Raw genomic sequence first — 26,503 nt, 5'->3', positions numbered from 1 at the left:
GCAGGGTCTCAATGCATGGATGAGATGGTGGTGTAGGGAGGAGGGATTTAGGTTTATTAGGAACTGGGGCGCCTTTTGGGAAAGGAAGAGACTATACAGGATGGGTGGGCTCCACCTAAACCAAAACGGAACCAGATTGCTGGCAGGTAAAATTAAAAAGGTCATAGAGGCGTTTGTAAACTAAAGCCTAGGGGAAAACTAACAAGTGTGGAGGAGCACACAGTTCAGATAGATCCTCCCCTAAGAGATGTCTCTATTAAAAGGAAATCTCTATATCCTAGTAAAGAGGAAAGGACAGAAGTTTATAAAGTACAGATAGGAGCTGAAGAGAAACGTCAAATGAAAAAAAGTCCCATTCAATTACATCACATGAAGGCAGACAACTAAATATTGACAAATTTTATAAGTGTTCCTATACAAATGCTAGAAGTCTAAATACTAGAATGAGTGAACTTGAGTGCCTGGTATTAAATGAGGATATTGATACAACAGCATCACATAAACTTGGTGGACTGATGATAATCAATGGGACATGATAATACCAGGGTATAAAATATACAGGAATTACAGAGAAGGTCATGCTCGTGGGGAAGAGGCACTCTATGTAACAGAAAGTATAGAGTCAAATATAATAAATATCTTAAATGAATCAAACTGTACCATAGACACTCTATGGATAGAAATTCCATGTTTGAATAATAAGACTATAGCAGTAGGAATATACTATCGACCACCTGACCAGGTGGATGACGGTGATTTTGAAATGCTCAGTGAGATCAGAGAGGCTACAAAATAGAAAACTCAATAATAAAGGAGGATTTGAACTATCCGCATACTGACTGGGGTACATGTCACCTCAGGATGGAAAACAAATAAAATTTCTAGACACCATTAATGTAGGTGAATAGCTAGTAGCTAGTCCTTGAACCCACAAGGGGAGAGGCAATTCTTGATTTAGTCCTAAGTGGCACACAGGGTCTGGTCCAAGAGATGAATATAGGTGAACTGCTCAGTCATAGCGACCATAACGTAATTAAATTTAACATCCTTGTGGGAGAGGAATACCAAAGAAGCCCCCTCCACAGAAGCATTTAACTTCAGAAAGGGGAACTACACAAAAATGAGGAAGCTAGTTAAATGGAAATTAAAAGGAACAGTCACAAGAGTGAAATATCTGCAAACTGCATGGATTTTTTTTTTAAAACACCATAATAGAGGCACAAATTAAATGTGTACCACAAAAAAAAAAAATATTGTAAGAGGACCAAAAAATGGCACTATAGCTAAACAGAGTAAAAGAGGCAGTTAAAGTTAAAAAGGCATCTTTTAAAAATCAGAAGTCAAATCCTACTAAGAAAAATTGAAAGGAACATAAACAAGTCAAGTATAAAAGTATAATTAGACAGGCTAAAAAAGAATCTGAAAAGCATCTAGCAAAAGACACAAAAACTAACAGCAAACATTTTTTTAAGTACATCAGAAGCTGGAAGCCTGCCAAAAAATCAGTGGGGTCACTAGACAATCAAGGTGCTGAAGGAGCACTCAAGAAAGACAAGGCCATTGTGGAGAAGCTAAATGAGTTCTTTGCATCAGTCCTCAATGCAGAGGATGTGAGGGAGATTTCCACACTTGAACCATTCTTCTTAGGTGATAAATCTGAGGAACTGTCACTGATTGAGGTGTTAGTAGAGAAGGTTTTGGAACAAACCGATAATTAAACAGTAATAAGTCCCCATAACCAGGTGGGATTCATCCAAGAGTTCTGAAGGAACTCAAATATGAAATTGTAGAACTACTAACTGTGGTATGCAGCCTATCGCTTAAATCAGGTTCTGTACCAGATGACTGGAAGATAGCTAATGTGATGCTAACTTTTTTAAAATGCTCCAGAAGCGAACTTGGCAATTACAGGCGGGTAAGCCTAACTTCAGTACCAGGAAAACTGGTTGAAACTATAGTACACAACAGATTTATCAGACACATAGATGAACACAATTTGTTGGGGAAGAGTCAACGTGACTTTTATAAAAGGAAATCATGCCTCACCAATGTACTAGAATTCTTTAAAGGGATCAACCAATATTTGGACAAGGCTGATCCAGTGGATATAGTGTACTTGGACTTTCAGAAAGCCCTTAACAAGATTCCTCAACAAAGGCTCCTAAGAAAAGTAAGCAGTCATGGGATAAGAGGGAAGGTTCTCTCATTGATGAGTAACTAGTTAAAAGACAAGAAACAAGGGTGAGAATAAATGGTCAGTTTTCAAAATGGAGAGAGGTAATTAGTAGTGTCCCCCAGGGATCTGTATTGGGACCAGTGCTGTCCAACATATTCATAAATAGTCTGGAAAAAGAGGTAAACAGCAAGGTGGCATATTTCCATGTGATACAAAATTGATCAAGATACTGAAGTCCAAAGCAGACCGCAAAGAGTTCCAAAGGGACCTTACAAAACTGGGTGACTGAGCAACAAAATGGCAGATGAAATTCAGCGTTGATAAATGCCAAGTAATGTACATTGGAAAACATAATTCCAACGATATATAAAAAAGTATGGGGTGTAAAGCAGCTGTTACCACTCTAGTGAGAAATCTTGGGAGTCGTTGCGGATAGTTCTTTGAAAACAGCTGCTCAATGGGCAGCGACAGTCAAAAAAGCAAGCAGAACGTTATGAAACATTAGGAAAGGGGTAGATAATAAAACAGTAAATATCAAAATGCTACTATATAAATCCATGATATGACCATGTCTTGAATACTTCATGCAATTCTGGTTACCCCATCTCAAAAAAGATCTATTAGAAATGGTACAAAGAAGGGGAACAAAAATGATTGGTGGTATGGAACAGCTTCCACATGAGGAGAGATCAAAAAGACTGGGACCGTTCAGCTTAGAAAAGAGCTGACTTAGGGGGGCTATTATAGAGGTCTATAAAATCATGAATGATGTCAAGAAAATGAATAAGGTAGTTTTATTTACCCCTTCACATAGTACAAGAACCATGGTCACCTAATGATATTAATAGGCAGCAGGTTTCAAACAAACAGAAGGATGTACTTCTTCACACAACGCACAGTCAACCTGTGGAACTCGTTGCCATGGGATGATGTGAAAGCCAAAGTATAATTGGGTTAAAAAAAGAATTAGGTACATTCATAGAGGATAGGTCCAACAATAGCTATAAGCCAAGATGGTCCTTGATGCAACCTTATGCTCTGGGTGTCCCTAAGCATCTGACTGCCAGAAGATGGGACTAGTTGACAGGGGATGGTTAACTCGGTAATTGCCCTGTCCTGTTCACTCCCTCTGAAGCATCTGGTAGCAGCCACTGTCAGAAGACAAGACACTGGGGTCTATGGACGACTGGTCTGACCCAGTCTGGCCATTCTTATGTTTCCTCTGAAATCAAGCTCCACAGCTTCCCTAATTGGCTAGAAAACCAGAAGTCAACTACTACAATTCCAGTAAATACAGAACACAACAGCTTGGGCCCAAATGGAGATTTAATAACAATTTAAGTTCCTGAGGGCTCACTTCTTGGGCTGAGAGGCTTGGGTGGGGATAGAGAATGGGTGAAGGGGAACATTCAAAGAGTCTGATTTTTTTTATATATAGATCAAGTCCCAGGCAGCTAAAAGGGAAAGGAGCAGAGGGAAGGTCTTGTGTCACTGTAGCAGCTTTGGGAGAGCAGCTGGGCTCTTTCCATGTGTTTGAAACATTTGTAAAAAGAGTTTGAACATTGTACATTCCACCCCAGAGAAAGCTCCAGGCTAATCAGGAGCCACTCACCTGCCATACATCTCCGTCCATGTCGATGGTGGGTACCAGCAGCACCCCCAGGGTCAAGTCTGGTCAAACCAATCGAAGCTGCTCACAGGCAGCTGATTGTGGCCCTAAGTGTTCAGGTCACAGATCACAATGGATTGTGCTATTTGGGCAGGATTTGGCCTTTATGATCTCCCTGAGCCAGCACAGAGAGGCCTACAGCTGGATAGAGCTGGAGATAGCCCCTCCCTGGCTGCATGAGCATGTGTCACTCACAGCCAGAAAGGCAAAGCACAGAAAGTCTTCAGTTTGATGGGGAGATATGAAGATCATGGGGAGACATGAAGCCAACAGTAGAGATCAGCCAGAAGCAGAGGGTGATTTCTCTGCCACCAGGCCCTGGCGATCCCCCAGCTCTGGGATCTCACTTCTGTCCCTCTTCTATTGTTCAGAATGGAAACAGTTATAAAGGCCTACCTGATTTACTCCTCCTGAGTCCCTGGTGCACATTGCATATTTCTTGGCCAGCCCCACCGTCGTGCCTTGGAAGTCTATGCCTCTGCAGGAAGGCAAAACACTCATAAAAGGGCAAACATCATCCACAATTAGTATTGTGGCCTCATGCAGCATTGCCACATCCATGGCCAGTGGCACAGCACACTAGTGTTGGTGCAGTGTCCCCCAGACACAGTGCACCACATCAACTATAGCCCTGTCTAGATACCACCCCCCACATATCCCAGCTAGCCGAACTCCCCCTAGCCACCCCAGGTGTCCCCCTAGCCACCCCAGTGCCCTCCAGGCTCTCCCCAGCTACACTAGCAACCCCACAGCTACACCAGCAGCTCCCAGCAAACCAGGACCCCCACCAGCAGCATCTCCTTTTACACCAAAAATTTGCAAGAGATCTAAATCCTCCTGCTCTGAGGCATGACCAAGACTTAACTGATGGAGGTCAGGAAGGCATGTCACTTGTGGGCAGGTTATCCCAGAACTGGCCACTTCATGGTTCTTGCCCCGCCCTCTGAAGCAGCTAGCACCAGCCCTGTCAGATGCCTGCACTGCTCTCTCTGACCAGTCTTACCACGCTAGCACTACCACACAAAGTTCAGAGTGATAGAGTCAGAAGGGGCCACCAGATCACCCAGTCTGACTTTCTGGATCACAGGCCATCAATACCACCCAGTATCCGCATGCTAAACCCAGCAACTGACATTAGAACACATCTGGGTATTCCTACTACATTAGATACTGTAAGTACCTCAGCCCTGCGTTGGGCTCCCCTGGCGCCCCGTGCCCGCAGTCAGCAGCTTTGGCTCATGTTGCGAGCAGTGTAATGGCAGCGCTTACGTGATCAGTTGGGCATTGTCATGCTTCTTCTTCTGTAACAGTTCAGTCTCTCGCCAGTGAAGAAAATTGTCCAGTGTCGTGTCTGGGTTTGGACTCACAGTGATCTTGTCTTTATAACTCCAGACTTCCAGGCCTATCAAGGCCACACGGATATTGAGAGTCTGATAAAGCTGCAGCAGAAAGAGAGACTGTATTAGAGCTGGACTGCAGGAGACAGAATCCCTACACAAAGATGGCACTTGGCAGCACTCAGGATGGGGGCTTGGTACCTGAGCCTTGTGCCCCCTGGGAGAGGGACAAGTCATCGCTTTTACTCAGAATGCAATTCCGATCCCATAGACTCTAGCGCTACTTCCCTACAGGCCAGGCTCTGCCTGTGGATCCCTATCAGAGGGACCCGTCACATTTGAGAGCAGCTTTTAACACCCCGGTCGTTTTCACCATTCTTGTTTGGCCTGCAGCTCTGGGCCACAAGATTTGGCAATCCCGAAAGCAACGGGAAGGGCACTTGTGCTGCTCTGAGGAGAACTGAACCCTCCCAGACTAGTTTAGAGCTAGACAATGGCATGACATGCAGTACTAGCGGGCACCCAGCAGCAGCCCCACTAGGGCCTGAGCCTTAGGCCAGCCTTTGTGAAATCAGTGGGTTTTCATATATGCTTAAAGGTAATTACATCCTTATGGGCTCTCCTGGATCGGGGCCAGAGTGCTCAGGACCCTGCTGGATCAGGCCCTGAGTCTGTAAGTGCTGTTTCTCCCGTTCTGTACTCCGCTCAGCATACTGCTTACACACCGCAAACAACTGTATCTCAAAAGTACCCTCCGCAAACATTACTATACAGAGAATGTGTTAATAAATTGTCCATCTGGTTGGTTGCCTAGCAGGATTGAGATGGGCCCTGTACTTTGCACAGGAAGACATTCCAGTCAGCCCCAGTTTGTATTTTTATATAGGCTGAAAATTGGAGTAATGGTCTTTTGTCCCTTAAACAGGAAAGTGACCTCGTATTTTGACTTGTGTGTGTAACAAGAGTTCATTGTTGCAAGCAAACAATGGGACATGTTCTGGCAGCCTTACTACATGGGAGTTGGTGGGTACGGTCTTAGCAGTTCTGGGAGCTTTGCCTGAGCAAGAATCGCAGGACGGGACCCCATTCTCACTGCAGCTTAGGGATACCTCATTGTTACCTTGTCTACGTGATTCACAATTTCCTTCATGCGATTCTGAATCGTCCGTAAGTCTTTGGATTTCTTGTACTAAGGGAAGAAACAGAGATTTCCAATTAAGCTGCTGTAATGAATCCTCAACCGTATGATTGTTCAGCCTGTGTGTGTGCCATATGTAACACACTTTATTTATGCTCACAACAGCCATTCCTAGCAGGGTATTAAAGGATCCTATAATGAACACTTCCAGTGTCTCTCTCTAGGGGGAATGCTATGTAAGCTAAGTTCTCAAATATTGTGATGTAAACAAACCCACAATGGGGGTCAGCGTAGATCCAAGCAGCTATGCCTAGATGGTGTATTGTTGTAGCAACATGGACCTGAGTGGAAGCCAGATGCATTTTGCTTTCACACACTCACAGAAGCCGACAAACGAAATGCACAGATTGAAAAGGAGCGCCTGGCAAGTGTATGTGAGAACTTTTACAGCTACCTGTGTGGACTGGATTCATTTACACTGATAACAGATCATAAACCACTTATAACGCTCATCAATGGAAAAGATCAAGCACTTGGATCAAGACCACTGAGACACGAAAGTCTATTGCTAATGTTAATGCAATTTAACTCAATTGCTAAATATGTTCCTGGGAAAAATCTGGTAGTAGCAGACACTCTGTCACATATCCCAGCATCACCCTCAACTACCTTTTAGCCCAAAGAGGATGTAAAGGTATAAGTGGATGCTGTAGACATATACAGACCAGTGCCGGAAAAGAGACTACACCAGCTTGAGCAACCTTGAGAGACATGCAACTTCAAGATCTAAATTACATTAGTATCTAAAGGACACTAAGGAAGTGACAAGAGACTACTTATACTGTGCGTGGACAACTAAGTGAGTCAAATGGACTCATGATTGTGACAGAATATACTCAGGTGTTCGCACTCTACATACTATTGTAATAATCTTAGTATAAAGTATGCCTTGTGAAGTATCATTTGAAAACTCATAATTTGCTGGTCATTATTGTCTTGGTAAAATATGTGTGGAAACATTGTATATGAAGTTATAAGAGTCCATTATATGGTGTTATTAACCCATGTTCCAAACAGGTCTGTCTGAAACAAAGGAATGGGTGCTCTGCTTACTTTGCATTTAAGCCATAAACAGAGTCATCAAGCAGGAAGGAAAACAAAAGAAGCTCAAACAGGTGAGAAAAAAGCAGCAGGGAACATTCTTCCACATAGACTTTTTGTCTCTTGGTACCAGCTAGAAATGTTTTTCAAGAAGGGGACTGAAACTATAAAAAGGAAGGACAAACACCTAAGGCACCCTTCTCTCTCTCTCTCTCTCTGCCCATTGATTCACTGCATCTGAAGAGACAAAAGAAGCAGCTGATGGACTAGGGGAGGAGTTCTGACCTAAGAAGTTTTGTCAGTAAGACTGCTGAAAACGTGTGGTGAGAAAACTTTGCTTTGAATTTTACATAGTTTGTTAAGTTAGGCACCAGTTGCTTTTTATCTTTATTTTTCTTGTAACAATTTCTGACTTTTATGCCTCATTACTTGTACGCACTTCAAATATACTTAGGGTGACCAGATGTCCCGATTTTATAGGGACAGTCCCGATTTTGGGGTCTTTTTCTTATATAGGCTTCTATTATCCCCCATCCCCGTCCTGATTTTTCACACCTGCTGTCTGGTCACCCTAAATCGAACTCTTCGCAGTTAATCAACTTGTTTTATTGTTTCATCTAATGCAGTGTGTTTAAATCAAAGTGCCTGAATAACTACTGGAAATAATAAGTTGGCATATTATTCCTTTTAAAGAAATAACGTACGTAATATAAGAAATGGTTACTTACTGTAATTGTGGTTCTTCGAGATGTGATGCAGACGGGTATTCCAGGTAGGTGTGTACAAGCCCCATATGCCAGAGCTTGAGACTTTTGCCTAGCAGTACCCATAGAAGGGTGGCGCTCACGTCTTGTGTCTGTTGCTCCTTCCCTGGCTATATGAGGCATTGCCATCACAACCCCGCTCAGTTCCTTCACACCAAACGTCCAGGGAAAGACCTCAATGCAGAGGGGACGGAGGGTGGGTTGTGGAATACATGTCGGCATCACATCTCAAAGAACCACAGTTACAGTAAATAACCGTTTCTTCTTCTTTGAGCAGATGCAAACGTGTATTCCAAGTAGGTGAATCACAAGCAGTACTCCCTGTAGGAGGTGGGGCTTGGAATATATCAGAGTAAGTATCGCAGAATTGCTCTGACATTAGTGTGCTCAGGAAGATGCAGTGATCGCATAATGGTCTGTAAATGTGTATGGATGATCATGTGGCTGCTCTGCAAATGTCTAATATGAAAATGTCGTTAAGGAACACTACCAACATTGCCTATGCTCTCGTCAAATGAGCTCATATCTGCTAAGGAGGCGTTGCTGATACTATCTCATACGTAGTCCTGATACAAAATGTTACCCATCTAGAGATGGCCTGTGCAGAGCCCACTTGTCCTTTCACATGGTCCGCATATGACAAGAACGGGCAAGGCGAAGTATAGAATGGTTCAGTTCTGTTCAGGTAAAAGGCTAGACACCATCTAATGTCTAACATATGGAGGCACTGCTCCTCCGGGAAGAATAGACGACACTTCCTGTTTTCTCTCATTGCAAATAGATCAATCGTGGGGATGCCCTACACTGCAAAAACATTCCAAATGATACTTGCCTTCAGGGATCATTCGTGATTCAGGGAGAAGATCCTGCTGAGATGATCAGCAAGACGGTTCTACACCCCATGTATGTGGACAGCTACTAGGGTGATGTCCTCTTTGATGCAGAACTGCCACAGGTTGATCACCTCTAGGCAGAGTGACCTGGAGTGGGCTCCCCCTTGTTTCTTCACATAGTACATTGCGGTGGTATTGTCGGTGAGCATGTGAACCACTGAATGCCTGATACGGTTCCAGAAAGCATGACATGAGTTGTGGATGGCCTGCAACTCCAACACATCTATATGGAGTGAGACTTCCTGTTCCGACCACAGGCCCTGCACCCTCAATGAATCCAGATGCGTCTCCTAACCCAGAAGAGAAGTGTTGGTAACCACTGACTTGGTTGGAGAGGGCCAAGAGAAGGGGACTCCTTGGAACACATTGCCCAGGGACTCCCACCAGTGCAAGGACTCCAGGATTGGTGGAGGAAGGTGAATCAACCTGTGCAAAGAATGCAGGGCAGGGCAGTAAACCAGCCTGAGCCACATCTGAAGAGGGAGAAGGTGCAACCTGGCGAACTGGACCACCTGGGTGCAAGTGAACATGTGGCCCAACAGGCTCGGACACACGCAGACCATCACGGAAGGCTGATGTTGCAGACTGAAGCTGTCGGTCAGCAGGAATGCCCTTGATTTTGTGGAATCTAACAGGGCCCCAATGTATTCTATTTGTTGACTGGGAGCCAAGGTTGACTTCACAGTATTTAAAATGAGTCCCACGTGGTCGAGTATGTGCAGAGTGGTGTCGCTGTGGACGAGAACCTCCTCTCTGAAGCGCCCTTCAGCATCCAATCATTGAAGTAGGAGAAGATGTGGATTTCCTTCCTCCTGAGGTATGGCAGGACCACCACCATGCACTTAGTGAAGACTTGAGGGGCAGAAGAGAGGCCAAAACTGAGAACTGTGTACTGAAAATGGCATTCTTCTACCATGAAACGAAGAAACTTCCTGTGACTCGGTAGAATGGCCACATGAAAAAAAGCATTCTGCAGGGAGAATAGAGAGAGTGACCAAGCGTAACCTCACGTATTTGATGAATTTTTGAGCCCATGAAGGCCTGGTGTTCTCATGAAACTTTCTCCACCGCTCCTAAAGTTAGCAGAGAGCTGACCTGCCCGGTGAGCAGTGTCTTGTGTGAGGGGAAGTGGGATGGGGGTTGTAGAGAGGAACTGGATGATGTAGCCCAATCTGACAGTGTCTAGGACCCAGCTTTCGGAGGTGATCGAAACCTAGGCATTGTGGGAGTCATTGGCCAGAGTCAAAATGGGCATTTAGCAAGTGCCAAAGGAGGGCAAACAGACTGGCCAAGCTCCAAGTTCAAGTGCTTCCTTTTGTGAGACTGGTCTTTCTTTCTGGGATGGTCTTGCTGTCTCGGGGGGAAGGGCTGTGTGAAAGGATGCTGCAGCCTATACTGCTGAGCCCTACCAAATTCATGGCCATGAAAAACAGGTCACGGACCGTGAAATCTGGTCTTTTGTGTGATTTTACCCTATACTATTCAGATTTCACAGGGGAGATCAGCGTTTCTCAAATTGGGGGTCCTGACCCAAAAGGGAGCTGCAGAGGGGGGTCACAAGGTTATTTTAGGGGGTCGTGGTGTTGCCACCTTTACTTCTGCACTGCCTTCAGAGCTGGGTGGCCGGAGAATGGCAGCTGTTGGCCAGGTGTCCAGCTCTGAAGGCACCACCCCGCTAGCAGCAGCACAGAAGTAAGGGTGGCAAAACTATACCATGCCATCCTTACTTCTGCACTGCTGTTGGCCATGGCTCTGCCTTCAGAGCTGGGCTTCCAGCCAGCAAATGCCGCTCCCTGACCGCTCAAGTCTAAAAGGCAGCGCTGCTGCCAGCAGCAGCACAGAAGTAAGGGTAACAATACTGTGACCCCGCCCCCCACAACTCCTTTTTTGGTCAGGACCCCTACAATTACAATACCGTGAAATTTCAGATTTAAATATATGAAATCATGAAATTTATGATTTTTAAAATCCTATGACCATGAAATTGACCAAAATGGACTGTGAATTTGGTAGAGCCCTACCCATAGTGGTGTCTCTGTGTGGGCGGCGTATACAGCCCCAAGGACCTTAAGGTAGCCCTGGAATCCTTAAAGGAATGCACGGTTTCATTAGTCTTGTCTGAAAACAAAGTCCGGCCATCAAAAAACAAGTCCTCAATCGCTTGCTCGACATCCAAAGTGTTCCTAGAGTTTTGGAGCCAGCAAGTCCTCATAGTAAATACAAAGGCCATCACCCTGACTGAGATGTTGCAACAACAAGGGTGGACTGCAGTGATGTCTTGGCCATCAAGCAACCCTCGGCGACAAATGCCCAAAACTCCTGATGAGAGGCCTTAGGCAACTTGTTTGGACATAGCTGACCAATTGAGAAAGTCATATCTGGACAGCAAAATTTGCTGATTCGCGATTGTTATCTGTAATGACAATGAGGTATATATCTTTCTGCCCAAAAGATCCAGCCGCTTAGAGTCTCTGTCCTTTGGTGTGGACTTGAATCAGCCCTGCTGGGCTCTGTCATTCATTGCAATGACCATCAGGGAGTTTGGGGCCAGATGGGAATAGAACCCTTCATATCCCAGTACAGGCATGAAATAGTGCTTCTCCGAGCACTTAGCCACCAGCGATACTGAGCCCAGAGTACCCTAGATGTCTCTCACAGGTTCGACGACTGCATCATTTATTGGGGAGTGCACCCTCCCAGGAACAGAGGGCTGGATAATTGTCCACGGGTTTGTGGGTATTCTCCTGGAGAAATTCCATTTGAATAACCAGGGGTGAGGCCACCTGGTATGAAAGGTCCTGGTATGCCTTAAAGCTCTCTGGGGTGGAAGGGGAGGATGAACCTGGCAGCATCGTTTAGTACAGGTATGAGGACAAGGACCTTGGCTGACCCACAGCTGGGTCCTGCTCCTGGAATAACATATCCAGATTGGGAAAGTCCAAAGGCTCCAAAGGAAGGGGAGCTGTGGGAGCCCGACCCAGCGGCTGATCTGCAGCCACCAATGCAGAGCGGATGGGTGATCTCACCTTTGACCGGGACGACGAACGAGACCTCCAGGAATGAAGAGTGTCCCACTGAGGCCAGGGGGGCCCTGGTCTGGGTAAGGCATTGGTGGCCAGTAGGTGCCAGGCCAGAGGCCTCCATCCCAGCCTCAGGGCACATGCCATCCCTGATAGCTGCACTGGTCCACTGGTAGCCTTCAGACCTCCTCAGGTGAAGGGGAGGGGGAGGATGACAATCCCGACTCTGAAGCGGAGGAGCCCTGGGATCTATGGGACGTAAGTGGAGCAACCCTGGAGGGAACCAAAAGGTGATCTGACTCATCCATCACCCAGAATGAGATTGGACTCGGTGCTCCCGATGAAACCGGTATCACTAGTACCAAATATGTCAGTGCCACAAGCAAGGTTGGTCCCGGAGCACCTGAGTACCTCGATGTCGAGCGTGGTGACAGCTGCTACGGACGCATCTGCGGCATTGATTGCACCAGTGCTGAGGAGGGTATTAGTACTGAGGTACCCCGTCCTGACTCTGGTGAATCTGAGTGCAGTGCTGAGGGGCCCAAGGGTTCAGAGACGCGCTCCATCTGTGGGGCTACTGAAGGCACCAGTCTTGCAAAGTCTTGGACCAGCGGCGAGGATGGGACTGAAATGCAGAGTAGGTCCGCTGAAGCCTGGTATGCCGATGTCACACATATAGTGGGTACCAGTATTGCTCCTAGCAGCACCGGACTCAATGGACGCCTGGCGGCCAGAACTGGAATTGACAATACAGGGTTTCTGCCCTCCCTACTTGGTGCCAAAGGAGAATCAGAGGTACCCGCACCATCCTGTGTGCTGAAGCCACTTCTGTGCCAGCCTGAGCTCTTAGGGGAGGCAGAAGAGTCGCCCCACAACCTGCAGCACTCACAATTGGTCTTATAAGAGGTCTTCTTTTGTGCCAATGATGGAGAACATCTTCTGCGCCTCATTGGAGAGGCGCCTGCCCCGAACAAGAAGCAGCAGCATTTTCCAAGCTTGAAGATGATCTGAGGCCCGAGTAGGGCCTCGGTGCTGGGTCAGGCTGCATGGCCTGTTCAAGCAGGTGCTGTTGAGGCAAAGGTCCCGTGCCACCTGAATCCTCTTTTTAAATGATCTACAGATCGAACAGCACTTTTTAAGGTGGGATTCGCCAAGGCAGAGCAAGCACTGGGGGGGGGGCACTCTTAGGGATCGCCACCCCACATGAAGGACAGTGCTTGAACCACTGTGAGGGCATCACCAGAGAGCACTACCACTACATTCTATAGCTTTCTTCTTTTTTTTATTTTACTAACAAACACTAACTGACTAACTGTACAACAAACTAGGCTAAGAAAGGATAAATGCAAAGTTGTGAGACAACAACCACACAAAGCTCCCATTCCACCCAACAGGTGGTGAGAAGGAACTGAGAGGGGTCAGGGTGGCGCCACCGCACATAGCCAGGGGACGGGCTACAGACACAAGGCACGAGAGCCGCCACACTATAGGTACTGCTAGGCAAAAGTCTCTGGCTCCGGTGCTCGGGGAGCTCACACACCTACTTGGAATACATGTTTGCATCTACTCGAAGAAGAACTTGTATTGTCCATGAGAGGGCTGGGCAGTATAGGACATACATTTATGAAGGCGAATCTGGGACTGTGGGAGTGTTGGGACCCTGCAAAATAACCAATGCTGATGAGAGCCAGAGTGTGGCAGGCAGGCTGCAATTGCACACAGACACTCAGGGTGTGGCTTGCATGCTGGAGGGCTATTTATGGGCGGCCCAGGTGGAAGCTCTTTTAGCAGGGCATTGTAGGGCACCCAATGTTGCAGAGCAGGGATGACACAGCTGCTCACTTGTCTGGATTGTGCCCTGGTATGTCACAATGATTAAAGACAATTGCATTATAATTCCAAACGAAATGAGAGGAGAAATCCTAAACCTCATCCATGAAGGACATCAAGGATTAACTAAATGCTGTGAATGGGCCGACCAGTGTGGTGGTTGGGCATCAGCAAGGACATAAAGGATAAAATATCTGCATGTGAACATTACAGAACTAACACAAAGTACCTGTAATAACAATACCTCTGCCAGGCAGACCTTGGAAGAGACTAACTGCAGATTTATGCAAATTCAGAAGACAGCATTACCTGGTCGTCATGGCCTATTTTTCCAGATATATAGAAATAGCACACTTGGAAGACATAACATGTTGCAGTGTTATAGAGAAACTGAAGTCCATTTTTGCTCATTTTGGTATTCCAGAACAACTAGTGGTGGACAATAGACCACAATTCACTGCAGGGGAATTTAAGTAATTCCAAATGAAATAAGATTTTGATCCCATTACTAGCAGCTGCATTACCCACAAGCAAAGGGAGAGGCTGAGAAAGTTGTACGGACAGCCAAGAAAATCATACAGCAGGAAGATCCATTTCTTATTCTTCTGAGTTACAGATCAACACTGATAACATATAGTCCAGCACAACTCCTGATGGGAAGATAACACAGAACTACTGGTCCAACTTTGGAAAAGAATGTATCCCGATGAAGAGAGTAGCCAAATCAGATAAAAAAAGGCAAAAAAAGCTTACAAACACTTTTAGAACAGATATCACTCAGTTAGGAAACTGCCCCAGGTCTAGACCCTGGTGACTATGCATGTGTCAAGCTGGATGCAGAAAAAGGATGGACAGCTCCAGCTGTTATAAAGGAAAAGAACTCATTGCCCAGATCATATGTGGTCGAGACCGACAGTGGAGAGTTCATCGAAGAAGTGGGCTGTAGTCCACGAAAGCTTATGCTCTAATAAATTTGTTAGTCTCTAAGGTGCCACAAATACTCCTGTTCTTTTTTCAGAAAACACAGACATCTCCAATTTATTCCTCAGAAATAACAATCAACAGAGCAAACTCTAGAGATAGCAGATGCAGAACAAGACAATGACGACTCAAAGATTCCAAACAGACCAGAGACAGTCGTTGAAACTAATGGACAGCCAGATGACCATGTTATTACACATTCAGGTTGTGTAATTAGAAAAACAGTACAATTCAAAGACACTTAGCAGACTGATCCATACTGAACTTCAAAGACAGTGTGATAGTGTAAATATTGTAAATAGAAGGAATGTAGAAGTTAAAGGGGGAGATGTAATGGAATGGTAAACTGTATTATACTGTTCAGCCACAAGTGGTGGCATATATAACATACCTTACGTAAGCTTACAACAGCCATTTCCTGGCAGTGCATTAAAGGTTCTTGTACTGAACAGCTCTGGTGTCTCTCTCTGGGAGGGAAGCTCTATAGCAAGTCCATATCTGGTACTGAAACCAGACCTGCTAATTGGAGTCTTGTAACCTACCATATACAAGTAGAACAAGGAGTACTTGTGGCACCTTAGAGACTAACAAATTTATTTGAGCATAAGCTTTCGTGGGCTAAAACCCACTTCATTGGATGCATGCAGAGGAAAATACAGTAGGAAGATATATATATACACAGAGGACATGAAAAAATGGGTGTTGTTATACTAATCAGTTAAGGTGGGCTATTATCAGCAGGAGAAAAAAAATTTTGTAGTGATAATCAGGATGACCCATTTCCAACAGTCGACAAGAAGGTGAGAGTAACAGTGGGGGGGGGGGGAATTTGCATGGGGAAATAGGTTTTACTTTGTGTAATGACCCATCCACTCCCAGTCTTTATTCAAGCCTAATTTAATGGTGTCAAATTTGCAAATTAATTCCAATTTTGCAGTTTCTCGTTGGAGTCTGTTTTTGAAGTTTTTTTTGTTGGAGTATTGTGACTTTGAGGTCTGTAATCGAGTGAACAGGGAGGTTGAAATGTTCTCTGACTGGTTTTTGAATGTTATAATTCTTGACATCTGATTTGTGTCCATTTATTCTTTTGCATAGAGGCTGTTTGGTTTGGCCAATGTACATAGCTGACACATGACATATATCACATTGGTACATGTGCACATGAACGAGCCTCTTATAGTGTTGCTGATGTGATGCTCAAATAAATTTGTTAGTCTCTCAGGTGCCACAAGTACTCCTGTTCTTTTTGGTGATACAGACTAACACGGCTGCCACTCTGAAACCGTATACAAGCAGTACATGACATCTGCTGCATTTCATTCACAGCAGTGGAGAATGAAATGCTGGTCTCAGCCTGTTCCCCTTACCTCCGCATTGTCCACGACCAAGACCAACTCCACGTATCGGGTCCCTTTCTGAAATGGAGCCGATTTCTGAAAGTCAAAAGCAAACACCATGCAGGATTTGAATTCCATCTCTGATAGTTCTGAGCACAAGCAGCGCACGAGCCATGTTCTCACAGGGACACCTTCCTTCATATGTGTTGTATTCTGGAACACTGCCTAGCTGTTTCTGGGTGACTTATTTTAGCTGCTAAACTTGTTGGTGCTGGTTTGCTTTACAACTTCTGCCTCCCACTCTAAACTGCAGAAACAGTGTCCCAAATTCCCAAGCAGCCACAAACCCTATGGTCAATATGGTTTAGCTCAAGGGGTACATACCATTCATGAGCAGTCCCAAGTTTCTTGTTTCTTTCACTAGTGGTTCAGTATACAGTAACTTAGTCTATTAGAATGAATTTTCTCAAAATCCCTGGGCTAAAAATTCTGGGGCTTGTACTGCAAACACTTCTTTATAAACTCTTTCTATACAATTCCCAGGGGATGCTAAAACAATAAGCTAAATTATGAGGAATGACATTTGCACGGAGCCTGAAACAGTAGCTCAGAGAGGGTTCAGCTCAACGGAGTGTAACTCTGAAACCTAGGGATGACAGTTGAAATGTAAATTTCAATGCGAAGATAATTAATCGTGTCACTGCTGATCATTTCATCAGAAACACTTGGCCAACGTCCTTACCCTACCAACCCAAACTGACTCCAGGAGCCCAAAACCCCAACTGATCCCACCTCCAGCCTCTTCTGTGATGCAGGTGGGAGCTGTCAGTAAAAAACACATGGCATTTTGAAGTGGAATGTCTTCTTATGGACTATCTGCATCGTGATAGCACCTAGCCCCTCAGTCTGGGTCAGGGCACCAGCGATGGATGCTGCACACATTGGTAATAAAAGGGCAATCCCTGCACCAAGCACTCACAATCCAGGGAGAGAAAAATCAACAAACCAAGGGGTGGGGAAGAACAAGGTAGAAGGGAAGCCACCCTAGCACACCCACTGCTCCCAGGTGCTTTGCGCAGGTCATAGCAGAAGGCAACGGCAGGGATCTGAAGTAGGATAACGTAGTAACTCTGGGGACTTTGACAAGGGCAACTCCTGTGTATGGGGGAAGCATGGCAGAGAACATGGCAGTATCTGCAGGGAAACAGGACTAATGGACATGGCAGGTTGGCATCTCTGGCAGAGCAGAGGCAAGGCTGACAGCTCAGTAATGCAGGAAAGGAAATCTGTAGGGTGAACATAAGAATGGCCATAATGGGTCAAGACCAATGGTCCATCTAACCCAGTATCCTAACTTCCAACAGTGGCCAGTGCCAGATGCTTCCAAGAGAATAAATAAAACAGGGCAATCATCAAGTGATCCATTCCCTGTCATCCAGTCCCAGCAACTGGCAGTCAGAGGCTTAGGATACCGAGAGCATGGGGTTGCATCCCTGACCATTTTGGCTAATAGCCATTGATGGGCCCATCATCTATGAATTTACCTAATTCTTTTTTGAACCGAGTTATACTTTTGGCCTTCAAAACATCACCTAGCAATGAGTTCCACAAGTTGACTATTGTGTGAAGTTCGTTGCCTATTAAACCTGTTGCCTATTAATAATTTCATTGGGTGACCCCGGTTTTTGTGTTATGCGAAGGGGTAAATAACACTTCCTTATTTACTTTCTCCAAACCAGTCATGATTTTATAGACCTCTATCATCTCCCCTCTTAGTCATCTCTTTTCCAAGTTGAACAACCCCAGTCTTTTTAATCTCTCCTCATGTGGACACAGTTCCATACCCCCAATCATTTTTGTTGTCCTTCTCTGTACCTTTTCCATTTCTAATATATATATTTTTTTGAGGTGGAGCGAGCAGAACTGTATGCAGTATTCAAGGTGTGGGCGTACCATGGATTAATACGGTGGCATTATGATAGTTACTGTTTTATTATCTACCCCTTTCCTAATGGTTCCTAATATTGTTAGCTTTTTTGACTGTCACTCCACATTGAGTTGATGTTTTCAGCCGGTAATTGCTAATTTAAACCCCATCATTTTGGATGTATAGTTAGGATTGTTTTCCAATATGATTACTTTGTGTTCATCAACAATGAATTTTATCTGCCATTTTGTTGCTCTGTCATCCAGTTTTGTGAGATCCCTTTGGAACTCTTTGCAGTCTGCTTTGGATTTTACTATCTTGAGTATTTTGTATCACCTGCAAACTGTTTACCCTTTTTTCCAGATCATTTATGAATACGTTGAATAGCACTGGTACAACTACAGATCCCCGGGGGACTCTGCTATTTACCCCTCTCCATTCTGTAAAGTGACCATTTATTCTTACCCTTTATTATCTATCTTTTAACCAGTTACTGGTCCATGAGAGGAGCTTCCCTCTTATCCCATGATTGCTTAATTTACTTAAGAGCTTTCTGAAAGTCCAACTACATTATATCCACTGGATCCCCCTTGTGCACATGCTTGTTGACCCCCTCAAAGAATTCTAGTAGATTAGTGAGGCATGATTTCCCTTTACAAAAGCCAAGCTGACTCTTCCTCAACAAATCGTGTTCATCTATGTGTTTGATAATTCTTCTTTACTATAGTTTCAACCAACTTGCTAGATACTGAAGTTAGGCTTACTGACATGTAATTATCAGGATCACTTCTGAAGTCTTTTTTTAAAAATTGGCATTACATTAGCTATCATCCTGTCATCTGGTACAGAAGTTGATTTAAGTGATAGGTGACATACCACAGTTAGTAGTTCTACGATTTCATATTTGAGTTCCTTCAGAACTCGTGGGTGGATTCCATCTGGTCCTGGTGACTTATTACTGTTTAATTTATCAATTTATTCCAATACCTCCTCTATTCATACCTCAGTCTGGGACAGTTTCTAAGATTTGTCACCTAAGAAGACTGGCTCAGATGCGGGAATGTCCCTCACATCCTCCACTGTGAAGACTTATGCAAAGAATTCATTAGCTTCTCTGCAATGACTTTGTCTTTTTTGAGTGCTCCTTTAGTACCTTGATCATCCAGGATCCCCCACTGACTGTTTGGCAGGCTTCCTGCTTCTAATAGATTTAATTTTTTTGCTATTAGTTTTTGAGTCTTTTGCTAGTTGCTCTTCAAATTCTTTTTTGGCCTGCCTAATTATGCTTTTACACTTGACTTGCCATATTTTATGCTCCTTTCTTTTTCCCTCAGTAGGATTTGACTTTCAATTTTTAAAGGATGCTATTTGCCTCCAACCATCTCTTTTACTCTGTTGCTTAACCATGCTGGTATTTTTTTGGTCCTCTTACTATTTTTTTTTATTTGGGGTACACATTCATTTGTGCCTTTATTTTGGTGTTTTTGAAAAGTCAACTTGCAGGCATTTCTGTCTTGTGACTGTTCCTTTTAATTTCTATTTAACTAGTTTCTTCATTTTTGCGTAGTTTCCCTCTCTGAAGTTTAAATGCAACTGTGGTGGGTTTCTTTGGTACTCTTCCCCCTCCACCCCTTCCCAAGGATGTTAAATATAATTACATTATAGTTACTATTACCGAGTTCAGCTATTCCACCCCTTGGAACAGACTGTGTGCTCCATTTAGGACTAAATCAAGAATTGCTTCTCCCCTTGTGGGTTCCAGAACTAGCTGCTTTAAGCAGCTGTCATTAATGGATCGGGCTAAGCCTTGGAGGATCTCAAAGGTAAAGACATGCAGTCTGTGTTTGATGTGGTGGGAAAGGGGAGGTGGCAATGAAACGAGGATGGCCTTAGCAGCCAGGCTGCATTTCTCCAGGTCACAGTGGATGGGAATGGAGGGAAAGACAGACTATGTGAGTTACCCAAGTCACAGAGGGAGTCTGTGGTGCAGCAGGGAACTGAACCTGGGTCTCCTGAACCCAATTCTGGGTCCCTGACATCCCATTGACAGCAATTGCTCATAGCCAGACATGCTACTTAGCGGGCAGTGAAGTATCTGAAGTGTGAGAAATGCCTGAGCCTTTTTGAAAGCTCCTCAGCCTGTGTCTATGTCCTTTCAATATCCCCTGGAAATGAGGAGGAGAAGCTTGTACTGTGCGACTAGCCAGCTCCTTGCAGGCCCCCAGCAAGTGCGTGCAGAACCTTTGCAATCAGGCACTGTGCTAGGAACCCGAACAAAGGCCCAGCAAAGTCAATGGAAAGACTTGCATTGACCTCAGTGAGCTTTGGATCAGGCCCTACATTCCTACAAATTAAATTACAACACAGAGGAACAGGGTGATTTCCTACCCAGTGATGGGGCTTCATTGCAGCAGCAACTTTCGGTTCATGGTCGTATTCCAAAGTGACATTGGCGTCTCCGCAGGTCCCACGCTTCATTCTCAGGTGATGTGCTCGGTACACCGCGTGTTCCCCCTTATCATCACCTCCCAACGGCTCAATTAAATAGACAGACTGATCGGCCCAGAAAAATCCACTGCGAAGAGATGGGGGCAACATGAATCGGTGTTCAGTATCCGATCAGAAAAAGGGTTTCACACACATTCGCAGAGGAAACACAAGGTGGGGGAGGTAATATCTTTTATTGGACTAACTTCTGTTGGTGAGAGAGACAAGCTTTCGAGCTTACACAGAGCTCTTCTTCAGGTCTGAAAACTAACTCAAAGTGTCACTGCTAAATACAAGGTTTAAAGAGATTGTTTAGCATAAGCAGTGACATAGACTGACCCACTGTGCTTGAGCGGTTGGGTGCTGTCTGGCTGCAGTGTTGGGTGGGAGCATCACATTACAAGCAGAACGCAGTCATTTTTTCACCTGGCTAGAGCCCCTCTTTCAGCCAGGGAACAGCACACTCCTCACATGTACCTGGGGCAGAGGTGAAAGTAAGCCGGTACGGTCTGGTACGGCGTACCAGCAAGAGCTGATATGCCGTACCAGACTGGACTGGCTTCTGTGGAGGTGATTTAAAGGGCCCAGGGCTCCAGCCGCTGCAGGGAGCCCCGGCATCCGGGCTCAGGCAGGGATTTAAAGGTCCCGGAGCTCTGGCCCCTACAGGAAGCCCCGGGCCCTTTAAAGCGCCAACCGAGCCTGGCTGCCGGAGCTCCGGCGGCGCTTTAAAGGGCCCGGGGCTCCCCGCAGTGCCAGGAACACTAGGCCCTTTAAATCCCTGCCCGAGCCCAGCTGCTGGAGCCCCAGGAGCCAGGCTCTGGCAGGAATTTAAAGGTATTGGGGCTACCCACAGTAGCAGGAGCACCAGGCCCTTTAAATCCCTGCCCGAGCCCGGCTGCCGGACCCAGGCTCCGGCAGGGATTTAAAGGGCCCAGGGCTCCCCGCAGTGGCTGGAGCCCCGGGCCCTTTAAATCGCCTCTGGAGCCCTGCTGCCGCTACCCCAGCCCTAGCCCGAGCCCAGCCACCCCAGGGCAGCGGCGGCAGAGCTCCCGCAGTGATTTAATGGGCCCAGAGCTCCGTGGCAGCCAGAGCCCCGGGCCCTTTAATTTGCCCCTGACTCCCGGGACTCCCTGCCACCCCTGCAGCTGGTAGCTCTGGGGTGATTTAAAGGCCCTGGGGCTCCCAGCCACAGCTGGACCCCGGGGCCTTTAAATCTTGAAAGGCCCCCCCTCTTCCAGTTGAGGCCACAACTCTTCCGGTTGAGGCCACACCCACTCAGGACTCCGGCGTACTGGTAAGTCCTTTAAGTTACTTTCACCCCTGCCTGGAGGTTAACAGTTCATGCATATATGTGTAATCAGGACTTCAGTAGGCCACGTACAGGCCATGGCAACCTGGCCCTTGGCAAGATCATGGGCAGGCTATGGCAGCCTGGTCCTTGAAAGGCCATGTATATCAATCTGGGATCTTTTCAAAAGGAAAATCTAAACAGAATTCCCTGCTCTGAATTCAGAGCCAGCCTGGGCTCTGAATGACTTTTTCCCCGTGTCAAATACCATTTAGGGAAAAAGAAGCAAACCTGGCCTTGCCAAATTCAGCCAGGATCTGTCCCTGTAATGTGGGGAAGAGGTGAGGCAGGCCAGGGCGGTCCCTAATAAGTACCCAGATTCTGTCTCTGTAGCACAGGTGACCAGCAGGGAAGGACAGGATAGTTCCTACTTTGAACCTCAGTGCCAATGGTTCTTTGTCCCTTAAATTCCTTTACAGAGTTACCAAGTATAGAGGCCAATGATAAAACCATAGGGCCTGATCCCACAATCCTACCTTCCTGCTGCTCCCAGACACACTCCCTGCCACCAATGAGAGGGTGACTGCACAATGGGGCTGTCTCCAAAGAGGTTCTGGGGGCATACTTTGGAGGTGAAGTGAGTGACTTGGGATTACTTGGGATGAGCTGCTCTCCAGAGCCTGTCAGCCCTGTGCTGCCAAGCTACATCCCCGAGAGCAGGGAGCTTGTGGCAATCATGTGTGGCACTTGATTGTTTTGCAGACTGAAAGTGAAAGGAGGTCTGTTTTCACTGCACGTTGGAGGATTTTTTAAATTTAAACAGGATTTTTTGATTTTGTTATTTTAAATTGTAATACATTTTTCTTTCTAAAACTAAACTTGTTTAAAATGAAATTTAAATGTAATACAAAATATGTTAAGGCTAAACTTAGTAGAATCTCTAAAACATTTAAATAAAAAATAAATATACTGAATCCCTAAGCCTCTATCAAAACTGAGTTAAAGGCTTCTTTTCTGTAAAAAGAAAGAATCAGGGGAAAAACATCTACCTTTCGAGGTCAATCATTATAAATAAGGCATAATAGGTCATGTACTATATTAAGAGATGCATCATGGATAGTTCTCTGAAAACATTCACTCACTATGTAGCGGCGGTCAAAAAAGTGAACAGAATGTTATGAACCATTAGGAAAAGGATAGATAATAAGATAGAAAATATCAGAATGCCTCTATATAAATCCATGGTATGCCCATACTTTGAATATTGCGTGCTGTTCTGGTCACCCCATCTCAAAAACAAACATATTAGAAATGGACAGGCTACAGAGAAGGTGCTCACTGCATTCACGCAAGTAACCAGAAGGGCGGGCTCAGAAGCTCCTCAGCCAGGGCTCGAGGCACTTGTGGCCTCTCAGTGCTAAGATTCCCCCCTACTACCGCCAGACTACAGAGTGTGAGAGTGTCTCTTCCACTCTCTCCTGGTCTCCAAACAAATGCAATGACATAGATTGACCCACTGCGCTTGAGCGGCTGGGTGCTGTCTGGCTGCAGTGTACGGTGGGAGCGTCACATTACAGGGAGAACAGAGTCATTTTTTCACATGTCTGGAGCCCCTCTGACAGCCAGGGAATAGCACACGTCTCACAAGTCCCTGGAGGTTACCAGTTCATGCATATATGTGTAATCAGGATTTCAGCAGGCCACGTACATGCCATGGTAGCCTGGCCCTTGACAAGGCCATGGACAGGCCATGGCAGTCTGGCCCTTCCTGGCTCTGGGATCAGAGTGTGGTAAAGCAGCTAGAGAGACTATAGTACTCAAGCGTAGCCACCTGCAGGGATTGAATGTGGGAAAAGCCTGAGCTGCGGCCACTTGAACTAAAGGAAAATGCATATTAGCATGGAGGCAGTAGCAGCCTCACAACCCTGTGGCTGTCTACTGTAAATGGTGAAATCTCTGTAACTGCAGGTCGCTAAACCATGATCTGAGTAACTCAGTAACTCATCCAGAGGTTAGGGGTCTGTTACAGGAGTGGGTGGGTGAGGTTTTGTGGCCTGCGATGTGCAGGAGGTCAGACTAGGTGATCACGATGGTCCTTTCTGACCTTAAAGTCTATGAGTCTATTTCCGGCTCTGCCTGTGGAAAATTCACCCAGCCTCTCAGTTACAATCTCTGTAAAATAGGTAAAGAATAGCTGCTACCTCTAAGGTAGGCACATGAGTTGTGAAGAACACAGAAATAACTAGAGCAGTTAAAGAAGCTGGGATTAGAACTCATAAGCATTTAGCTCAGTGCACCTTCCCCCAGGGTACAGAGCAGTGCGTGTGCAGCAAGGAGGGTCTCTCTTCTTCTCCCCTGCCTCAAGGGGGACACTTTACCATTTATGCACAACACGAGAGAGGGACGGAAACCAAAGGATGGAATCCAAACCTCTGTGAATGTGGTGGTGTGGGAGGCTCCAGTCTGACTCACAGCAGCATCTATGGCTCTGACTCCACAGAGAATCCTCATATAGCAGAGCCTGTTTCCTGGATCCAGTCAGATGGGGCCCACCTTGTGGCAGACCCACGAGAATGGCTGATCTTATGAGGTTTCCCAATTTGAGTCATGATTTCATGAGAACAGCTCATTGAACTGCAGCCCCGTCCAATCCAAACCCAAATCTCAACCCCACTCCTGCACCTTTTGTGATGGGGCAATGCCCGATGGCTACAGTAAAGTAGTGAGGAACAGGTATGTTAGCCCCAGGCTAAACAAATCCCTGGTACCATAGTAACCAAACGGCAGTTGCTCCAAGTTAATCCAGACACCTGGGGCCAATTAAGATCCTTCTAGAAGGCAGTGGAGACAGCTAGATTGATTGGGACACCTGAAGCCAATCAAGGACTGGCTGGAACTAGTTAAAAGCCTCCCAGTTAGTCAGTGCAGTGTGGGTGTCAGGAGTGAGACTGTACTGTTGGAAGAATGAAGTAGTATGAAGCCATATCAAGTGCAAGGAAGGAGACCCTGAGGTAATTGTGAAGAAGATATTGAGTGGGGGCTGCTGTGGGGAAGTAGCCCAGGGAATTGTACATGTCCTATTTCCAAAAAAGTCAGCTTCTATAGCTGCTAATTTTAGGGTCCCTGGGCTGGAGCCTGGAGTACAGGATGGGCCTGAGCTCCCTCCTCCCCTCCCTGATTAATCACTGATACTGGGAGACAACAGAGACTGTGTGAGGGAGGGTTGTTCCTCCTTACCTCCCTTGCTGGCTTATGATGAAAATGGCTCAGTAGAGTATGACCCTTGCCTTGAGAGAGAGAGAGAGAAGGCCTATGTGGAGGGTCACAGTAAGCTTCTGAGGTTAGCAAAATCTGTCAGGAAATGCAGGACTCACAGTCAAGGACAGACCTGTGTCACACTTTGTCTGACATTATTCCAGAGCCAAAGCTCATCTCCTTGGACCATCTTGGGTTCAACTACATATAAATGCAAGAAGGCATGACTAAGCCATCTAGGGCCCCATGGGAGGAGAGGACAATAGAAAGGTGGGGAAAGGGCAATGCCAGGGCATTGTTCATCACTCTTCACTACAGGGGAAATGCCTGTTCTGGGGTGCTGGTCACAGAAAATCAGAGCATGTTCTTGTCAGAGATCAAAGTCACTAATAGGGGAGTTATGCAGCAACTGGAGAGATTTGACAGATTTCAGAGTAGCAGCTGTGTTAGTCTGTATCTGCAAAAAGAACAGGAGTACTTGTGGCACCTTAGAGACTAACAAATTTATTTGAGCATAAGCTTTTGTGGGCTACAGCCCACTTCATCGGATGCATAGAATGGAACACACAGAAAGAAAATATTTATACATCCAGAGAACATGAAAAGGTGGAAGTAGCCATACCAATTGTAAGAGGCCAATCAATTGAGATGAGTTAGCAGCAGCAGGAGGAAAAAAAACACCTTTTGAAGTGATAATTGAGATGACCTATAGAAGGTGTGAGGATATCGCTTTCCCCATGTTAAGTACCTGTAGAGTGATAAAATGGAGCAAGTCCTACATTCATCACTAAGATTAAAATTAAATAAACATGAAACAACACAAACTATTAGCAAAATGTAGCTTGGGGTAAGGCGGCTGATCCAATCTTAGAAACAATTAATTATCACAGAAACTGATCTAAGGGGACAAAATCAATACAGTTCTGTTACTTTCTGGAGATTCTTAATTTCTTGTGTGGGGAAGGTCTTCCTGGGTTCATTCTGCTAAGGACGATATGAGTGGGGTGGTGAGCTGGCTTAGTCATAACATTACCACTTTAATTCTGGTCTCCAAAGCACCCAGATGGCAGCAGCACATGCACCAGGGAAGGAAGCCACTATCACTAACAATGATTTAACTCCTGAATGACTAATTCAGTGAGCAACAATCACTCCCTGTTTTAGTTTATTCACAATTTCCTCTAAGAACATATTGGATTTCCCCTCCCTTTGCAAAGGACTTATTTTACTTGTTCTCTCTGAGCTGACACCGAAAAAGCGGGAGAGACATTTCAAAGCCACTTGGCGGGTGTTTGCTCTG

At 45.6% G+C, this 26,503-nt stretch overlaps 1 protein-coding gene across 3 annotated transcripts in view; it reads right to left on the bottom strand.

The window, feature by feature from the left end:
• ADAM8 (ADAM metallopeptidase domain 8) overlaps positions 1–26,503 on the bottom strand; it is an 84,016-nt gene that overhangs the window by 27,756 nt on the left and 29,757 nt on the right. For all 3 annotated transcript variants that reach the window (XM_034777324.1, XM_034777325.1, XM_034777326.1), the window contains exons 6-10: positions 20,562–20,748; positions 16,277–16,342; positions 6,303–6,371; positions 5,115–5,284; positions 4,242–4,323 (exon numbers count right to left, since the gene is read on the bottom strand). In XM_034777324.1, the coding sequence (XP_034633215.1) occupies positions 4,242–4,323; positions 5,115–5,284; positions 6,303–6,371; positions 16,277–16,342; positions 20,562–20,748 (574 nt within the window). The remainder of the gene's footprint in view (positions 1–4,241; positions 4,324–5,114; positions 5,285–6,302; positions 6,372–16,276; positions 16,343–20,561; positions 20,749–26,503) is intronic.

Source organism: Trachemys scripta, chromosome 7, assembly GCF_013100865.1.
Source record: "Trachemys scripta elegans isolate TJP31775 chromosome 7, CAS_Tse_1.0, whole genome shotgun sequence".
In the NCBI taxonomy this organism is placed as follows: Eukaryota; Metazoa; Chordata; order Testudines; family Emydidae; genus Trachemys; species Trachemys scripta.
Note: the sequence above shows the minus strand (reverse complement) of the source record. Positions and strands in the feature narration are given on the sequence as shown.